The sequence below is a fragment of the Astatotilapia calliptera genome, chromosome 22 (genome assembly GCF_900246225.1).
Source record: "Astatotilapia calliptera chromosome 22, fAstCal1.2, whole genome shotgun sequence".
In the NCBI taxonomy this organism is placed as follows: Eukaryota; Metazoa; Chordata; class Actinopteri; order Cichliformes; family Cichlidae; genus Astatotilapia; species Astatotilapia calliptera.
Genome location: NC_039322.1, coordinates 12,208,702 through 12,227,309, shown reverse-complemented (window position 1 = coordinate 12,227,309; position 18,608 = coordinate 12,208,702). Strand labels below are relative to the sequence as shown.

The following is an 18,608-nucleotide window of genomic DNA, read 5'->3' as shown; positions in this document are numbered from 1 at the left end:
CTCTGTCAGCGTACAACGGTGCTGTTCGTGTATGCCTGCCGGGGTTGGTGTTGATGGCTGTTTTTGTGGTTTTCCCCCCAGGTGGAAGAGTGGACCAGAACGGCAGCACACACAGGGTGTGCGAGAACACAACAGCGGGTAGCACGAGCACAGACGTTGGAGGGGAGCACACACACACAGGATTCAAGGGAGCAACGGGGAGTTATTGTGTTTACAGCCTTCGCTGTAAATAAAGTGCACTGTTTGTATTGCAGAACCATGCGTTTTGGGTCCTCATTCCCCCATATCCCCATGGTCTGCCAGCCAGACCGTGACATAAAGAGCCTATGACCTAAAGGTTTAGGTGCATACATGCAAACTGCAAACATGAGACAGTGGTAAAATCTAACCATGTACTTCTAGTTAAGTATGTTTTGAAGAATTTGCAAGTTTTCACCCACCTTAAAAAAACCTTGTTTACAAGGCAAGGTTTTCTAGCGCAGTGTTGTATGCAGTTTTTTATGTTATAATAAATTTAGTGCATGAAGTTGAGTGTTTTACAAATGAGGCACTAAACTTATTAATTGAATAAACAACAACCAGACTGGCTGTAAAGGCCTTGAACATCAATACATGGAAACATTAATTTACTCCCTCCAGCTAAAGTCATGACATATGAATGATAATATTATGCATGTCTTGTAGCCTTTCACTTCAGTTTTTACTTTTGATACTTCAGCTGATACAATGAAGATGATAGATGCACATATGCGTACATAATTTTAGAGCATCTTTTAGTGCAGTTCTGTTGAGGTCTTTTTTTTCTATTATTAGTGTTACCTTAATAAAACTCTTGAATACTTCCTCCAGTCATTTCCTGTGATTTGTATCTTAAACTGTCTCTGCTGCATACCTCCAAATAGTTTCCTCGTAGATGCATGACTTCATTATTTCTATAATCCTAGCTACAAGGTTCTAGGGTGACATTCACTATGCAGCATTTGCATGACGTATGTCTTTCTGAAGAAACAACTTACATTAGAGCACACATGGCTGGAGCTGGACACTAAAAATGTCTGTTTGTAACCACTAGATGGCACATATCTGTAATTATAGTGTTAAAAATTGGTCTGAGTGAGTGTGATTAAATCCACTCCAGTTGTACTGAACAAACAGTTTTGTGTGTATCACAGCTGGATATGACACAGGATGTGGTGACCATGGATACTCCCTCCATTATTTGGTAAATGTGAGTGAGTGAATAAGATCGAGAAAAAGGCGACAGGAAGATGTGTGACTCATGATTTCCACACAGTGAAGAAGGATGGCACAATGTTTAAAAATGCTGTAAATGATGGTGACAGTGAATTCTAACCTATCATCTGCTTTCAGCTGCGCTTTGAAGTTGTTAATTACAGGACTAAACAATGCCCAGACCAATGCCAGAAATATCTAATTCAAGTTATGCAACAGGCCACACGGACAGGGAGAAACAAACATGCAAACAGAGTTGCCACAGTGCAGCTTTTTTTCTTTTCTTCCTTCCTTCCTTTGCTTTTTTTTTGGACTCTGTGACTTTGGTTTTGGGGACATGACTATGAGTCACAGCCTCTCTGCAAAATTGTAAAGAAGAGTGGATCCACTCACAACCATAACAATCAGTGCTAGTGAGTCACTGTCCCCGTGTTTTTACTTTAACATAATGTGCATCTCAAACAAGTCAATAAAAAAGAAAATTTTTAATTACATACAAAAGAAACACACCAGAAATTAGTTGGTACAATTAAGGGTTCCTGCGATGCACGTTTTGCTTAAAACATACGTAACTGTTCATTTCTTTGGTCCTATTGTGCCAAGCGGTAAGTTTTTAAAAAGAGGAAGTGGGTTTGGTCATCCTGTTAGAAAAGTCAAAAAGAATTTTAATGCATTTGTAGAAAAACGGCATTTACATAATAGCACAAATGCTTCAAAATCATGTATGAAATCTTGTAAAGATCAAAGTTTCTTATTCGGGGCAAAATTACTTCTAAAATCTCTAAAAGCAGATCAAACATTTGTCCCATGACTCCACCACCAAAAGTCACAAGAAACTCGTTTATGACGGAATGAAATGTACGAACCAAACTGTGGACTTTCTTTTACAGAATTAACAAAAGTGACCTTCAAATGGAGCACAAAACGTGATTCAGTTCACATGTAAATGCTGCTTCCCTCCTTTCATCAGCAAAAGCCTCGAAGAGAGATGCCACAAAATGCTGCTTATGGGGTTTCCCCAAAATATAGTCACATAAAGTCAATCAAATGGGTGAAATAAAAAACTGTAAATCAACAATAAACATAACATTTTTATAGTCTTGAATCCATCACTGCAAAAAGGGTATTTTGTAAGACTGTTACATGACCATTATTTATTTAATTTACTTTAATTGTCCTCTTAAAGACACAGCACCCCAAACTTTACATTTCATATTTTATTGTCTTTTGTTCTGCAGCAATTCCAGATTCAAAAGCAGTCCTGAGATCATAACGTCAGAAACATTTTGTAAGACATGCTGCAAGTTTTTAGAATTCTCCAAATCCTCAAATTCAAACATTCACTGTAACAGCACACGAGTGTCGTGTTTGTTAAAGAATATGTTTTAAAAAATGAAGGAAGGAGGAGTGGTTGGAGATGAAAGGAGCATTCTAGAGGGAGGGGGGAGGGATACTGGGTGTGGTGATGTATAAAGCATCTTTGCCACCCATTGGTTCATCACAACAGCTCTACCAAGATCAACAGTAGCCTCCAATTGTCTTAAACCTCAGCACTGGTGAGTAGAAAATCCTACAAGTGCTTTTTTTGTTTGTTATCTGCTTTTATTTGCTCGCTCTGGAAACCTTTCCTGGGTTTTCTTGATTGTTTATTTGTTTGTTTTAATCCAGCAATGCTCATTACAGTTAGTTTTGTATGAATGCACATTAAGCATTAGCAGAAAAGTATTGATGAACTGCAAAGTTTGTCACATCCATGTGGACTTTAATGCTTAAACTTCTCTTCTTGCTTATGAAACTTGATGCTGCAAAAGACTGAGCTCATTTTGTCTGAATCCCACTAACTTGTTTGGAAACTCATTTTTACGGATGCATTAAAGGGTTTTTTTTGGTTAGCAGCACCCCTCGATTCTCACCTTTAACTGCAACCTAATTGAGGAATGAGGTTTTGTGCTCTCTTTCCTTGTAACTCCCGTTGTTTCCAAACTCTCTGATGCCAAAGTTTCCTCAGCTTAGTGTTCCCTAAAGAGGGGAAAGCACTGTATGACTCACAACATAACCACTAGCAAATCTCTTGGGTTTATACAGTCAAGTGGAAAGAACGCATAATTTAGATATACTATGTTAGAAGAACAGACATCTGATGTTGCTTTGGGGACTTTAATTAAGCTGCAACCTGCTTCCTTATCTCCTTCTGCTGTTGCCATAACAATGTCCTGTGTCACTTGGCAGAGACGCTACATTAGAGACCGCTGAAAAGGGAAATAAGAGTGGTGGGGCCCAGGTGGAAATCTTGAGTTTATTTTTATCAAGCTCCACTGAGAACCCAGAGAAACTTTGGCAAAGACAAACAGTAATATCAGCCACTGTTTTCTGCTATGAACTCCAGTATGCACTTGCACATGCATATGTTTTACTGCATGTTTACATATATAATTCCAGAATTTAAATATATTAGCAATGTAATTTGCAGAAGTGGTTCAAAAGTAACTGAAAGGAGCTTCATTGCATCATTATTTTAGGCAAACCTAAAATGGACCTCACAGGGTTAAACGACTCAATCTCTTTCACTCTGGTTTTACCAAGCAGGCCCTGCCTATTCCCCTTTCTCTCCCTCGTTTGCTTCTAAATAATTCCTCGTGTTCCAAATATCAATGATGTCCTTTGTTAAGATCCTACATTTGACCACAATACCACGTGATTCAGCCTAATCTGCACCAGATAATGAGTCATAGCAGAATTATGTGTAAACGTTTTTCAGAGGAGGCATCTTTCTTTAATCAGTGTGGATTTCCTGCATAAACAAATACCACTGCAGTTTCAGACGTAACATTTTGTTTTCCTTCTGTCTCCCTAAACTAGCCCTAATCATGTCTGACATCCAGAAGGCTATGGCACTGCTCATCAGCACCTTTGATAAATACTCTGGCAAGGAGGGAGACAAAAACACCCTAAGCAAGGAAGAGCTGAAGGATCTTCTTCAAAATGAGTTTGGAGAAATGCTTTGCGTAAGTGGTCTCTATCCTCCTATCTGACACCCAGTAGGTTGCCTGAAAACACTGGCATACTGATGCAGAGCTTTTACTTTGAGAGAGTGGAAAATACACAGATTTTCCACTGTGGTTTGCGTAACTATTTGAGCAGAAGTAGGCTGAGCAGTTCTTTGTTTTATGATCACTTAGTGTCTAAATTCAAGCTAACACTTTTCTCCACTGCAGAAATCCAATGACAAGGCAGCAATAGACCGCATCTTCAATGATCTGGACAGAGACAAGAGCAATAGTGTGGATTTTGGTGAGTTTGTCAGGATGGTCTGCTGCCTCACTGAGATGTGCCACGAGTACTTCGTCTCCAGAAAATAAGGATCCGAGCGCCACCTTGCGGCCAACTGAGAGAGCTGCCGTTCGGTGACAGGAAGTGTCCCTTGACAGCTGTTTTGAAGAAGATATAAACACAAATATATGACAGTGAAGTCAAACTTATACTGAAATCCAAAATGAAATAAATCTTTTTTTTTCTCTCTGAAAGATTAGTTTGCATTTTGTGCATTCTTACATTAACTGGGAGAACTATTTGTTCCAGTATTGAGCAATTGCAGAATCTTTGGAAGGCTTATGATAACAAGAATGTTTGCCTCGAAAATCAAAATGTTTCTATCAGCAGAGTTCATGCTTTGCAGCTGAAGTATCGTCTAAGTTTCCTGAAGTGTCTTCAGGAAAGGAGCAATACCACTGCAAGTTCTGACAGGAAGGATGTCACCAACGCTGACAGAGATGCAGAACTGAAAATATCTACCAGAGCAGGCTTTTTGAAGTTGCACTGAAGAAACTTTTGAAAGAAACAAGAACACAAGCCTGATCTCACTAATAAAAAGTGAACTTCTTAAGCAAAACATCCTTATATCATACATCCTTAAATTTAACACACTCTGGGTTTCAGTTTGGCAAAACACATGTTGCATGAAGTTACTTTAATACTAGCAACTCATTTGAGCCCCAAGCCTTGAATCATTTGGGGTCTCAGAAAACTTTAGGTTTGTTTTTTTAGGGTTTTTTTTTCCTTCTGAAGCTTTAATAGTCTGAGGGCCTAAAGTGATGTTACGATACCCATGGCCATTGTTGAATCAGTTTATTGACTTTATGACACGTTTCTGCTTGTGCTGCTATTATGTTACATTTTAGCCAACTCCATTACCCTGTAATTGTAGTTTGAAGTCACATATTCTTGCTTTAACTCAGGTTTCAAAGTAGTCTGCAATAACTTTACAGAGACACAGCAGGTAAAATAAGTACAGAGCACATCCCCGGTTTTCTAAGTAAATATATTTCTAAAGGCGTTTTTCTGCCCACCAGATGTTGGTAACAACCCATTCAGTTCACATGCGCAACAAAAAAAAAAAAAAAAAAAAATCACACAATGAATTAAGATATGTGTAATCTTCAGAAATGACACAGGGGGGAAGTATTGAATGCATGAAGAAACATTTCATGTGTGGATGTGATCGGTTGTTACTGACATCTGGTGAGAATTTCACATCAATAACACCTTTAGAAATATGTTTACTTAGAAAAGTGGTGACATGTTCAACACTTATTTTAACCACTGTACTTTTTTGATTGTTTGAATTAGCTACGCTGCCTTGGTCACTAGTTATTCTTCAAAAATAGGGTGCTGTGCAAAAGTCTTAAGTCAACCTCCATTTCTTCATATTTTTCTTCCAAACAGCCAGACTTTTTTCAGTCTTGAACAATAGTGCTTCAGACTTTCTGAAAGTGTCCCTGGCCTTTGAGTGGCTCCAAAGCCTCATTAGAAATATTCTCAGTGGAAGGAAGCTATAAAGAAGTCATTCTTAAGATAGGAAAACAAGGAGAAAAGACTGCTATGTACTAAATTACACAAATATTAGAGGGGGAAGGTATCTTGCAACAAAACTGTGATGGACAATAGAGAGAAAAACAACACACAAAATGTTTTTAATGTTATTAAAGAGACCTGGAGAGCTAATCCTGAAGACTACTTAAAGAATTGACTAGAAAGCTTCCCTAATATGCCAAAGAATAAAGGTGGTCATACCAAAGGGGTTTTTTTTATCATTCAAACTCTGTTTTTGTTGTATGTGATGTATTGTCTTAGAAAAAACATAAAGGACGTGGACATACAGCACATGACTCCACATGACACATTGCATGTGTAACATTTAAGTAACTCCTGTAAGACTGAGAATGAATTAATACTTGGGGCATAATATAGCATTCCTGTTTATTTCATAGCTTTTGTTTCATAGTTGCATAGTGTGTGTTGCACTGCTGCATATACAAACCCATGATTCAGTATTTGTAAAACCACATTTAGCAGCAATAACTTGAAGTAATCACTTTATCTATTTAGTATGACTTCATCGGTTTCTTGCACTGCTGTGGAGGAATTTTGGCCTACTCATCTTTACAATGTTGCTTCAGTGCATTGAGGTTTGTGGGCATTTGTTTTTGCACAGCCTTCTTAAAGTGCCACTACAATATTTTTATCTGGCTGAGGTCTGGACTTTGACTGTGTCATTGTAACACTTTGAGTCTTTTCTTTTTCATTTATTCTGTTGGAGATTTGCTGCTGTTCTTATATTTATTGTCCTGTTGCATGATCCAGTTTCAGCCAAGCTTCAGCTGTCAGACAATTGGCTTCTCAATTGACTCGAGAATACTTTGGTATACAGACGAGTTCTTAGTCAACTTAATGACTGCAAGGTGGCCAAGTCTTGTGGCTGTAAAACAAGCCCAATCACAATCATCACAATCAGTGGTTATGCACCTGCGTCTGTCTCTCTAACACAAAAAAAAAGAGTCACACCACTAATTAGAAGCTGGAGATTTCAAACATCATTACTTGAAAAACAAGACTTCATTAATTATTTTAAAAAGCAATGGGCAATGTATTTCGATAACAGGAAAGATAGTAATGCGAGGAAAATAATATCTTACTGTTCACATAAGATAAATGTAGCGAGTAAAAGCCACCGAGTAACCACTAAGGGCCTCTGTACTACTCGTGCAAACTTTCAGCCCCAAAGCTCTTACAGGAACGAACCCAGAATAAACGGGACAAGAGGGTAAGTATAAGCGAGATACGTTACAGTTTATTATTTTAAAAGAAAACACAAAGGGTTTGCAATAGGCCTAAAACATCACAATAAAAAGGTCACTAAAGACCACAATATAGTCTTATTGGTGCAACCTGCCAGCAATGCAACTATCACCCGAGGGCTTGCTCTCCCCGGCGGTCCCAGATGTTCGCTGCTTTAAAAGAAACAAATCCACCCCAAATAAATACGAGCCCAACAGAGCACTTATCGCATGCACTAAGTGTTTTAGTTCAGGCAATAATTGGTGGCACTAAAATCACTCTTAATAAAACTTATTCACCGCAAATCCACACAGAGCACCTCTAAAAGATCTAATTCCCCTAAGGTAAGAGCCCAGCTCAGGGATTGCACATTGCCGGACTAATATTGCACCAGCCCAGTAGAAATAAAAACAAACCCAGCATAAAAAAAATCGGTTTTAAAGGATGACCCTACTCTAAAACCAACTTAGGAGAAAAACGCAACGAAAAGGAGAAGGAGGAAAAAACAGTGACAAATTCACATGTGCAGCCTGTCCTGCAGGAGGCAATACAATATAAGCAACGTTATGAGGGCCCTCGCACCCCAGCGCATCGAGCCACGCCCAACACCTCCACCCATCACGTCCAATCTGATGTCACATTGATGGAATTCATGCGTAGAACCACGAGCTAAGATTTCATCTCATTCAATGCTGATTATAGTCGTCCCACTAGGTGGCGCTCTAACCATTACTGACAAATCGCTTTTTTAGCAGCAAAAAGAATTTTCTGGCACAACTTCACCTGCTTCCAAGGTGCATGGAGAGGACAAAAGAATTCACAAAGCAGGAACTCCAGCAACACTTGAGGGAAGATGAACAACTTTAATAATAGGTCTATTATTAAAGTTGTTCATCTTCCCTCAAGTGTTGCTGGAGTTCCTGCTTTGTGAAATTGCTTTTTTTAAACATTTCTGAGCTTGACTCTTGACTCATGTCTGCGACGTTTGGGAGAGATTGGACATTGTGTTTTTGAGTGACAGCAGATTACTGCTCTTTGGCGAGTGATTGAAACTCCACGTGCTGCCATGACCACCCCGTTTCCCTAAACATAAAAAGCTTTGCAATTTAGCACCACAAAGGTCTTTAGGTTCCATGCACCAGAGATCACGTCATTTTGATGAAATCCAAGGAAGAGTTAGTCAAAGTATGAGGCCTGAAAAGAGGGGAAAATGTCGCCAAAATTACAGTAGTTTTCGGGTAATAAGCCACTACTTTTTTCCACACTGCATGTGAACACTGCGGCTGATCACCTCTTCACTGGGGTGAAGAATTTGGGCTGCTGGGGCGTGGAGGTACAAGAATAAATCAATGTACATGTGACCCGTGGTAGGTACCTATTTAAAATAGGACAGAGCCGTAGGCGCACAGTCAGTTTAAAAGAGTTTAATTTTTAATACAAAATAAAAGAAACAGTGTAACAGCAGCACCTAAAAACAATTAAAAACGTTACCTTATTAAAAAAACTATAAAACTGTACGATTGCCCGTGAGGCAGGACAAGCGCTGCGGGGAACAGTTTAAAAACAAATCGACATAGCACACAGGTTAAAAATGGACGGCAACTCACACATGACCCCAAATGGGTAAAACACTATACAAAAAAAAGGCAAATCTTCGGTGCCGTCTTCACTCGGGCCCCCCGCTGTGCATGCAAGAGCGGGGAGACAAAAAAAGGATTTGTTTTCCCTGCAGCGCCTTCACCGCCTGCGAATCAATATCTGTGGTGCCTACTGATACAGAAAAAGTAAAACAAAAAAACAAAACCATCGACAGCCGCAGCAGTCAGTCTGTCGGCTTACACCAGTTTAAAACAAATTAAAACACACTGATGTGTCGGGTCCTTTGCCCGCAGCCAGAAATCCACCTGGCAAAGCAGCAGCTCGGTACTCTGTGAATAAAAGGCAGGAGATCACTAGCTGGACAATAAAACACAGGAATATTCCTCCACTGAATTGGTTTTGTTACCTGTCCACAAGTTCGTGTCACACCCTAATAAATGTGGGTCAGTGGCGATGAAGTCCACTATACCGTTCTCACGGGAGCAATGTTTCCCACCTACAAGGGTGCAAATAACTGTAAACCTCTGCCAACAGCCAGAGCTCAAGTGGTACATTTTTGTGTAACCTACCGTTCTAACAGAAGTTTAGGGGAGGACGCGTATCAGACTTTCATAGTTAAGAAACACCAACTTGCCCAACTCGGACCAAGCACCCGCAGCTTCAGGTTTGCAAAGGAATACCCAATTGCCCACACCTGCGCTTATGAAAGGAGCGAAGACCAGCTCCGCCCACCAGGGGCGGTCCCAAGTCTCCAGGTCTCACCTGTCACATTCTCCCCCCTGGTTTTTGCATTGGCGACCCGACAATGAAACCTTAAAGCCACGGTCTATAAAAAGCTGTAACTGAATGTACACTAGGTGGCCTTGCTTCAGCTGATTGGGGCAGATGGTGTGGATTGGAATGGTGGCCAGCTGTTGAGCGTGTCGTTCTTCTAACTGTACCACTTTCAGCTAATGGAGTGGGGACACTACACTGTGGAGTCAGGGTACCAGGCTCAGTCCTTCTGGACTGCGGCCTCATTACTATAGCCAGGTCTTCTGGGAGTTGTTGGGGACAAGGTGCAGAATCAGTTTGTACACTTTGGGGGTCACCTCTTGGGGACTCCCTTCGTTGCCACACATAAAAGTCTCCCTCCTCCTCAGACGGGGGTAACCGGTCAGGTGAACTTCTAGGGTTAGCAGTTTGCTGGAGCTCTGCCCTTATTTTCTCACAGATATCAGCAGGGATCGGCTTGATAAATTGTCTATTAACCTGTCTTTTCTGTTCTGCATCATTGAGTGGGGCCACTGTATACACAGGACCAGCATCAGCAGGGGCACGGACAATACAATACGGTGTAACGCCCCAAAAATCTTGGATTTTATTCCGTCCCCGAATGCTATGATCTCTCAAATACACTAACTGATGCAATGGCAAGGGGTCAGAATATGGGGCAGGTTGACGATCTGCACGCAGCGTCGCTGCTGCTTTGGTGCGGTTACTCACACCTTTATAAGCTACATCTAGACGTTTCTGATGCTCTTGGACCCAAGTGTGCACCGGGCCGTGGGTGGGTTCCTCCACTCTGCCTAACAGGAAGTCAATTGGGAGCTGGGGCTCTTGGCCAAACATAAGGAAATAGGGTGACTCACCCGTAGTTTGATGGATTGTGGTATTGTAAGAAAAGGTGAGCTGCTGTAAATACATGGGCCAATGACGCTTTTGCTCAGGGGGCAGGGTTCTCAACAGATCATGCAGAGTCCGATTAAAACGCTCACACTGGCCATTACCTTGTGGGTGGTAAGGAGTGGTGCGAGTCTTTTCCACACCATATAACTGGCATAGCTGCTGAACTAATGCTCCTTCAAAACTCCTCCCCTGATCGGAGTGGATCCTAGAGGGAACACCAAAGCGATAAAACCACTCAAACCAAAACACTGGCCACAGTAGTTGCCTTTTGATCCTTAGTAGAAATGGCCTGAGTGAACTTTGAAAACACATCAGTAAGAATCAATACATTTTCAGGGCCATCAACGGAGGGTTCAAGGCATGTGAAATCAATTGCCAGAATCTGATTGGGCCTCGCAGCCATGAGATGACATGACGTTCACATTGCTGACAGTAATCCTGAACCTCCTTAGACATACCTGGCCAATAACACCTCTTGCGTATCAAGTCTGCAGTCCTGTCAGTTCCCTGGTGACCATGGTCATTATGCAAGCCATGTAAAACCTCATTCTTGAGACTCTGAGGGACCACTAATTGGCACACTGGTTCCCCCCCATCTGGCTGAAAGATCTGCCGATAAAGGACGCCCTCCTTTTCTACCAGTTTCCTCCACTGGCGCAACATTTCCAGCACTGCTGCTGGCAAATCTCTTCTCTCCTGGCGAGTAGGGCCAGTTCCTCTGCGCCAAAACTTCAAAAAGCCACTAATCGTGGGGTCCTCCCTCTGCAAAGTAGCAAGGTCTGCAAGTGAATTAGAGGATAAAACCGAAATCATAGATTGGATTACTTGCTCTGGTGGTAAAACTGTTTGGACTAAAGAGTCTGGAAGGGAAGTACCAGGAAGCAGTGTTTCTAAAGACACAGTTTGATCAGATGGCTGACACTGTCGGGACAAAGCATCTGCATTGCCATTTGTACGACCCGGACGATACTTAATTGAAAAATCAAAAGAAGAGAGCTGAGCCGCCCAGCGCTGTTCCAAAGCTCCAAGCTTTGCTGTATTCAGATGGCTCAAGGGGTTGTTGTCTGTATAGACAACACACCTGTTACCCAGCAAATATTCTCTGAATTTTTCAGTCATAGCCCATTTCAAGGCTAGGAATTCAAGTTTCATGGAGCTGTAATTGGACATGTTACGTTCCGTGGGCTTTAGCCCTCGACTAGCATAAGCTATAGGACGCACCTTGCCATCAGCTTGCTGTTGTGAAAGCACTGCCCCCAGACCCCAGTGGCTGGCATCAACCTCCAAGATAAAAGGTTGTGAAAAATTAGCATAAGCCAATACGGGGGAATGCACCAACCGAGCTTTCAACTCTTGAAAGCTATTTTCACACTGCTCGGTCCAAACTTCCTGCAATGCACGCTTGGAGGGGCGTTTGTGCTTAGTCCCAGCCAGTTCGGCCACCAGCTGGTGGAGCGGAGCAGCTAGGGATGCAAAACCTGGAACAAAGCGGCGATAGTAACTAGCAAACCCTAAGAATGATCTCAATTCAGCAACAGAGCTAGGAGTTTGCCAATTAGACACCGCAGATATTTTGTCTGGGTCCGTGGCTACCCCGTCCTTGGAGATCACATGCCCAAGGTACTTTACCTCTGTCTGCAGAAAACAGCATTTTTCCAACTTGGCCTTCAAGTTTTGTACCCGCAAGGTCTCCAGTACTGCTCCTAGGCGCTGAATATGCTCGTCTACTGTGGTAGAGAAGACAATCACATCATCCAAGTACAACAACAAAGACTGGTGATTCTGGGAACCAAACATTCGCTCCATCAATCTCTGAAAGGTGCTTGGTGCATCACAGAGGCCAAACGGCATGCGGTTGAACTCAAATAACCCAAAAGGAGTACAGAAAGCAGTTTTCTTTTTGTCTGGCTCAGCAACAGGGACCTGATTGTAGCCACTAGCTAAGTCCAAGGTAGAGAACCAATATGCACCTGACAACACATCCAAGGACTCCTCAATTCGGGGCAAGGGAAAAGCATCCTTCCTAGTCCTTGAGTTCAGCAGACGGTAATCCACACAAAGCCTAATACTGGAGTCCTTCTTTCATACTACCACGATTGGGGATGCAAAAGGGCTACAACTTTCTCTGATCACCTGACTCTCCAACTGGTGTTGAATATGGGCCTTAACGCTCTCATACTCTGAAGGTGGAATCCGTCGATACCGCTGGCGGACCGGAGTCTCATCTAAAAGTGGGATCTCGTGAGTCATTAAATTGGTACACCCTAAATCACCATCATGAGAAGAAAAAACAGATTGGTAGTCATGCAAAAGGGCCCTTACCTTGTCCTGATCCAGTACAGTGAGGGCTGAGAGATCAATTGCATTAATTGCAGTTTTCAGAGGGTTGGATTCCACACTCTGGGTTGCCATGGTAACACATTTTTCCTCTCCCAAATCTTCCAAGAGCCTGGTCGAGCCATCCGATTGGCTGACAATTTCAACTTGGCACAAGGTGCCAAGCTGACTGCGAGGTGGCAAAATGGCCTCAGTTAATCCCACATTGGTAACTGGGATAAATGCAGTGCCACTGACCACCTGGACCAAAGCTGGAGAAGAAAGGAGACCATGAGGCAAACCGGCATCTAATGGTTCGAAAAGCGCTGTTCCAGTGTGTGCTGAAGGGGCTTTCCGACATGTAGTTGGTACAAACTTCATTGTGCCTGCGGGGATGCAAATTTTTCTTCTACCCTTAACTCTCACTGGGCCACTAACTTGTGCTTCAGGCTGTAGCTGCGCTGTATGGCAACGCTGCCAAGGATCCTCCTGCACTAAAGGAAGGTCAAAAAGAGCAGAGCCATGTTCCAAAAACAGCTCCCTATAACACTCACGGATCACATTCATGCCGAGTACTCCACATATTTCTGAGTTGGGGCTGGGCTCCAAAGGATCTCTAACAACTAACACACCACGTTTCGGTATTTGCCTCCCTAACACTTGGCAATCAAGCTCCAGGTAGCCAACATAGGGAATATCTAGCCCATTAGCTGCCCGTAACCGCAGCCAATGGCATGCTTTCAGTTTCTCTGGACCCCAGTTCTTAAAATGTTTGGCAAAAAAACTCTCCGTGATGGTAGTGACCATGGATCCAGTGTCTAATAAACAGGAGACATCTACCCCTCCCATATTAATGGTAACCTTTGGACAGGAGCCTACCAACTTGGGTGGGGGACCAGACATTTGAGCATTACAACTGTTGGAGCCAGTTATGTCCCCATCTGATATGTGGCTCAGCATAACAGAGGGTGCTAGTTTTCCGCCTGCATGGAAAACGTGCCCTGCCCAGATGAGCTCCTGCTAGGGGCTGTAGATTCAAAGGCTACTACCCTCTCATCATCACAGTCTTTAGCAAAATGGCCAGGTTTCTGACACCGTCTGCAAATAACCTGCCTTCCTCTCTGCGTGAACCTAGACTTACCTGATGTATGGGCAACTCTCAACTCATGTGTAAGCTGATCAATCTGGGCCTGCTGCCGTTTTAACATTTCCTTAACCTCTGCTAATTCTGACCCAATAGTATCCCTTGGCCCCTTTGTTTGTCCTGTATGCTGAATGCTGTAGACTGCTGGGACAGAATAAGTCCTGAACCGGCCGGGTTCTACTCCTACTCTGCCTTCCCGCTCCCACCTGAGGCCTTCATCTCTTAAAGTATGGAGGTCATAATCTGGATGTTCGCGAACAATCCTTTTAAGCTCGCGGCTCAAATTTCCATCCCGGACACCCTCTACAAACTGATCAGAAAGCAGTCTAGCAGCCTCAGGAATTCGCCTGTCTGGAAAACTTTGGATCATTTTGTCCATGAGAGAAAACAATGCATGGGAGAATTCCCTCAGTGACTCTACTTCTTGCTGCCTTCTTGCATAAAAAGCTTCCTTAACAGCAATAAAGGACATGGGGCAACCATACTGGCTAAGGAGAATATCAAAAATGCAGTCTGGACCTTCTCTTACTTGCTGGGACCTATATTTTATTTCCTCACGAGCATCACCAGTCAAATGATCATAGACATAATGGGCTCTATCAACAGGGGCAAGTCTACGAGTGCGCATTACAGATTTTATTTCCTCCACCCAACTTTGGACACTAATTTCCCCAGTTCCACTAAACAGGGGGCACGACCTCTCTCTAGGGATATAAACCAGCCTCTCTTGGAGAGAGCCCTCCATAGGGGTAGAGTCATGAGGTCTACAGGGGCTAGAAATGCCTGATTGGGACTCCATAATAAAAAAATAAAAACCCTCAACAGTAAGTGCCTACTGTGTTTAAATGCAGATTACACTTTGTTACCACCAGGATTTACCAGCTGCTGCTTTGCCAAAAATAAATAAATAAATACAAATATAAAACAGTTTAAAACACACACCCATAAAAATAAAAATTTTACACAAACCAACTGACTAATCGCTGTGCACACCTAGAGGCTCATCCTGTCGACAACGCCAGTTTGTGACCCGTGGTAGGTACCTATTTAAAATAGGACAGAGCCGTAGGCGCACAGTCAGTTTAAAAGAGTTTAATTTTTAATACAAAATAAAAGAAACAGTGTAACAGCAGCACCTAAAAACAATTAAAAACGTTACCTTATTAAAAAAACTATAAAACTGTACGATTGCCCGTGAGGCAGGACAAGCGCTGCGGGGAACAGTTTAAAAACAAATCGACATAGCACACAGGTTAAAAATGGACGGCAACTCACACATGACCCCAAATGGGTAAAACACTATACAAAAAAAAGGCAAATCTTCGGTGCCGTCTTCACTCGGGCCCCCCGCTGTGCATGCAAGAGCGGGGAGACAAAAAAAGGATTTGTTTTCCCTGCAGCGCCTTCACCGCCTGCGAATCAATATCTGTGGTGCCTACTGATACAGAAAAAGTAAAACAAAAAAACAAAACCATCGACAGCCGCAGCAGTCAGTCTGTCGGCTTACACCAGTTTAAAACAAATTAAAACACACTGATGTGTCGGGTCCTTTGCCCGCAGCCAGAAATCCACCTGGCAAAGCAGCAGCTCGGTACTCTGTGAATAAAAGGCAGGAGATCACTAGCTGGACAATAAAACACAGGAATATTCCTCCACTGAATTGGTTTTATTACCTGTCCACAAGTTCGTGTCACACCCTAATAAATGTGGGTCAGTGGCGATGAAGTCCACTATACCGTTCTCACGGGAGCAATGTTTCCCACCTACAAGGGTGCAAATAACTGTAAACCTCTGCCAACAGCCAGAGCTCAAGTGGTACATTTTTGTGTAACCTACCGTTCTAACAGAAGTTTAGGGGAGGACGCATATCAGACTTTCATAGTTAAGAAACACCAACTTGCCAAACTCGGACCAAGCACTCGCAGCTTCAGGTTTGCAAAGGAATACCCAATTGCCCACACCTGCGCTTATGAAAGGAGCGAAGACCAGCTCCGCCCACCAGGGGCGGTCCCAAGTCTCCAGGTCTCACCTGTCACATACACATCATATTCATATGAGTACGGTTCTATTAACCACCATGCTGTACAGCAGCGGTCCCCAACCTTTTTGCGCCACAGATCAGTTGTCAGACACGGAGCGGCCTTTAAGGTATCGCGGATAAATACAACCACATAAAATGATCCGACCAAGACAAAAACTGTGGCATCGTGAATGTACTGTGTAATTGTGTAACTTTATTAGCAGCGTCCTCCTGAAAATGTGCCAAATTGAGAGTAACATCCTCCTCTCTGCCGCTTAATGCTCTCTTGTCGCTATGGTAACGTGTAAATATTTCTTTCAAAATAAGACGCACAACTACAACAAGGGAAAAGACCCAGGGAAATCGAGTTAACAATTAAAAACCCTGAAAACCATAAATTTCACCGCGGAGCCTCCACTCTCGTGGCCTGGTACCAAACGACTCACAGACTGCTGCTGTACAGAACCTGTGATGTCCAGACGGTATTCCTCTGGTGTTGAAAACTTTTGGGTTTAGTGATTAACATAGTTGCCATGGTTTCCTTTCTTCTCTTATTTGTTGTGTGTGATCAGGACAATTCTGGGGAAGATGGGCCTGCAGGGGAAAGTCACCCCCTTGCAGGCCAGAAGACATTAGATAAGTTTAAAGAATACAAAGTATGTATGTGTGTTATCAAGAAGATAATTCTTATGAACACAAGTTAATAAATGTGCAATTACTAAGAGTTGTTGTAGTGTTGTTATTTGCATGCTGTCATTTTTGATTTCCTCTGCCTTTAGGATTGCAAGTATCCAGGCTCAGGAGAGGGGGTCAGTGGGAAGCCCACTGATGCTACTTGGCCCTGGTTTGCCACCTCTTGCATGAGGTGATAGGACAGATGCCTTCCATTAAGCCTCCTGTCCTAATGTCCTCTCTCCCTGAGGACAATCCAGGGCCAAGCACAGCTTTGGGTGACCAAAACGACAGCGATGACGAAGTGAGTCAGCCACTTACGACAGGGAGAAAGAGGAAAAGAGATGATGAGCTGCTAGACCTCATCAGAGAGGACATGAGGCAGCAAAGAGAGGCTGAGGAGAGGAGAGCAGGGAGAGGATGGACAGACTGTTTTCACTTCTAGAAAGACTAGTTCCCAAATGAGTTATGTATTGAGAAATGTATTTATCTGAATATATTTGTTACATTGTTATATGTGTTGCATTGGTTTAAAGGTTTTATGTTATTAATAAATTGATTCAAACAAACAGTAATTGTCACTGAACTCAATTTGATTTACAGGCATTTTTAACATGTATGAACATAACGCTAACTTTGAACAATATTACTTGGATATTTATTTGATAGCAATAAAGTAAATAACAATAACAATTAAACAAGAATATTTCAAATACACAGTATGTAAAGGTGAAAAAACAATATTTTCAGTTGTTCACACAGGATTAACCTGAGTGACCTGTTCCTGGACCGTTTCTTGAACTGTAATAGATTACAGGAAGTCTCTGGCAGTGTTGTTGAATCTGCCCGAGCAAGATCAGACGTGGATGGGGTGCTGCAACTGAGGTTTGTCTTTTCTGGTCTGCGAGTGGAGAATCACACAGGGTGGTCTGCAAAGAGCTTTAGAATGCTTCCTCTCACTGTCCACTGCATCATCCATCCACAGGGTTTGCAGGGCTGGCTCAATCAATGGCTGCCACACCACTAAGATGTTTTCAGAAATATGCAAACAGGAGATGGTGGATGCTTTATTATTAGTATAATACTTGTAACTCTGTAGCAGACAACAGTTTAATAAAGTGCTATGTACAAAAAACCCAAAAGATTAGATTCTATGTGTTTCAAAGATATTTAGTTTATATATTTTATATGATACAGTACATGTGTAAGAATGACCGATGTTGTGTCAAAAAATGATCGTCTGTCAAAACTGATTTCCGGTTTTTGCCCTAAACTGATTGCTCTATTTAACCTGCCTGCTATGAATAACTTGCTGGTCTATAATACGTGAAACATATGTCAAATGTTTCCATCATTAATGATATCAAGTCACTTTGAGCCACCAGCAACATTCCTGTAACAAGGTAGAAGCTGCAATCAGTTTTTGGCAGTGACTTTTATATCTGCTTTATTTATCCAGTTAAAAAAATATCTTGTTAACATTAGAAATTAATTTTTTAAGAGTAATCTGGCCAAGAGGACAGCAGACAGCGCAACAAATATATCAATTGTACCTACATTATAACCAGAGTTATACTTGAACAACAGGTAATTATTGTATATATAAAACCCCTTTGTAAACCATGTTCACCGAAGTCTATTTACTAACATACATAAAGATATTACACACAGAAACATTGGAAATCAGTCTTGGCAGGCGAACACTTTTTTGGTGTAACAGGGTCATAAATCACATTGTTATAATTACACAAAATGTGTTCTAAACCCCCAAACTGCTCCTTTTATACCTGACTTTTAGGACCTCCAAGCCTGTAGTTGTGTTCATTATCAGTTATAGCCCCT

General features: G+C 42.2%; 1 protein-coding gene and 2 long non-coding RNA genes across 3 annotated transcripts; 1 reads left to right on the top strand and 2 right to left on the bottom strand.

The window, feature by feature from the left end:
* The first annotated feature begins 2,706 nt into the window (after nucleotides 1-2,706).
* On the top strand, nucleotides 2,707-4,762 carry LOC113015370 (ictacalcin-like). The gene is made up of 3 exons (XM_026157391.1): nucleotides 2,707-2,789; nucleotides 4,093-4,238; nucleotides 4,449-4,762. The coding sequence occupies exons 2-3, from the start codon at nucleotides 4,101-4,103 to the stop codon at nucleotides 4,590-4,592; spliced, it is 282 nt and encodes a 93-aa protein (XP_026013176.1). The 5' UTR covers nucleotides 2,707-2,789; nucleotides 4,093-4,100; the 3' UTR covers nucleotides 4,593-4,762.
* Nucleotides 4,763-8,816: 4,054 nt separating this feature from the next.
* Nucleotides 8,817-9,596, bottom strand: LOC113015375 (uncharacterized). The gene is made up of 3 exons (XR_003271091.1): nucleotides 9,516-9,596; nucleotides 9,353-9,442; nucleotides 8,817-9,275 (listed from the first exon to the last, which is right to left on the bottom strand). It is a non-coding gene; the product is annotated as an uncharacterized LOC113015375 (long non-coding RNA).
* Nucleotides 9,597-15,211: 5,615 nt separating this feature from the next.
* Nucleotides 15,212-16,104, bottom strand: LOC113015376 (uncharacterized). The gene is made up of 3 exons (XR_003271092.1): nucleotides 15,911-16,104; nucleotides 15,748-15,837; nucleotides 15,212-15,670 (listed from the first exon to the last, which is right to left on the bottom strand). It is a non-coding gene; the product is annotated as an uncharacterized LOC113015376 (long non-coding RNA).
* Between the last annotated feature and the right edge of the window lie 2,504 nt (nucleotides 16,105-18,608).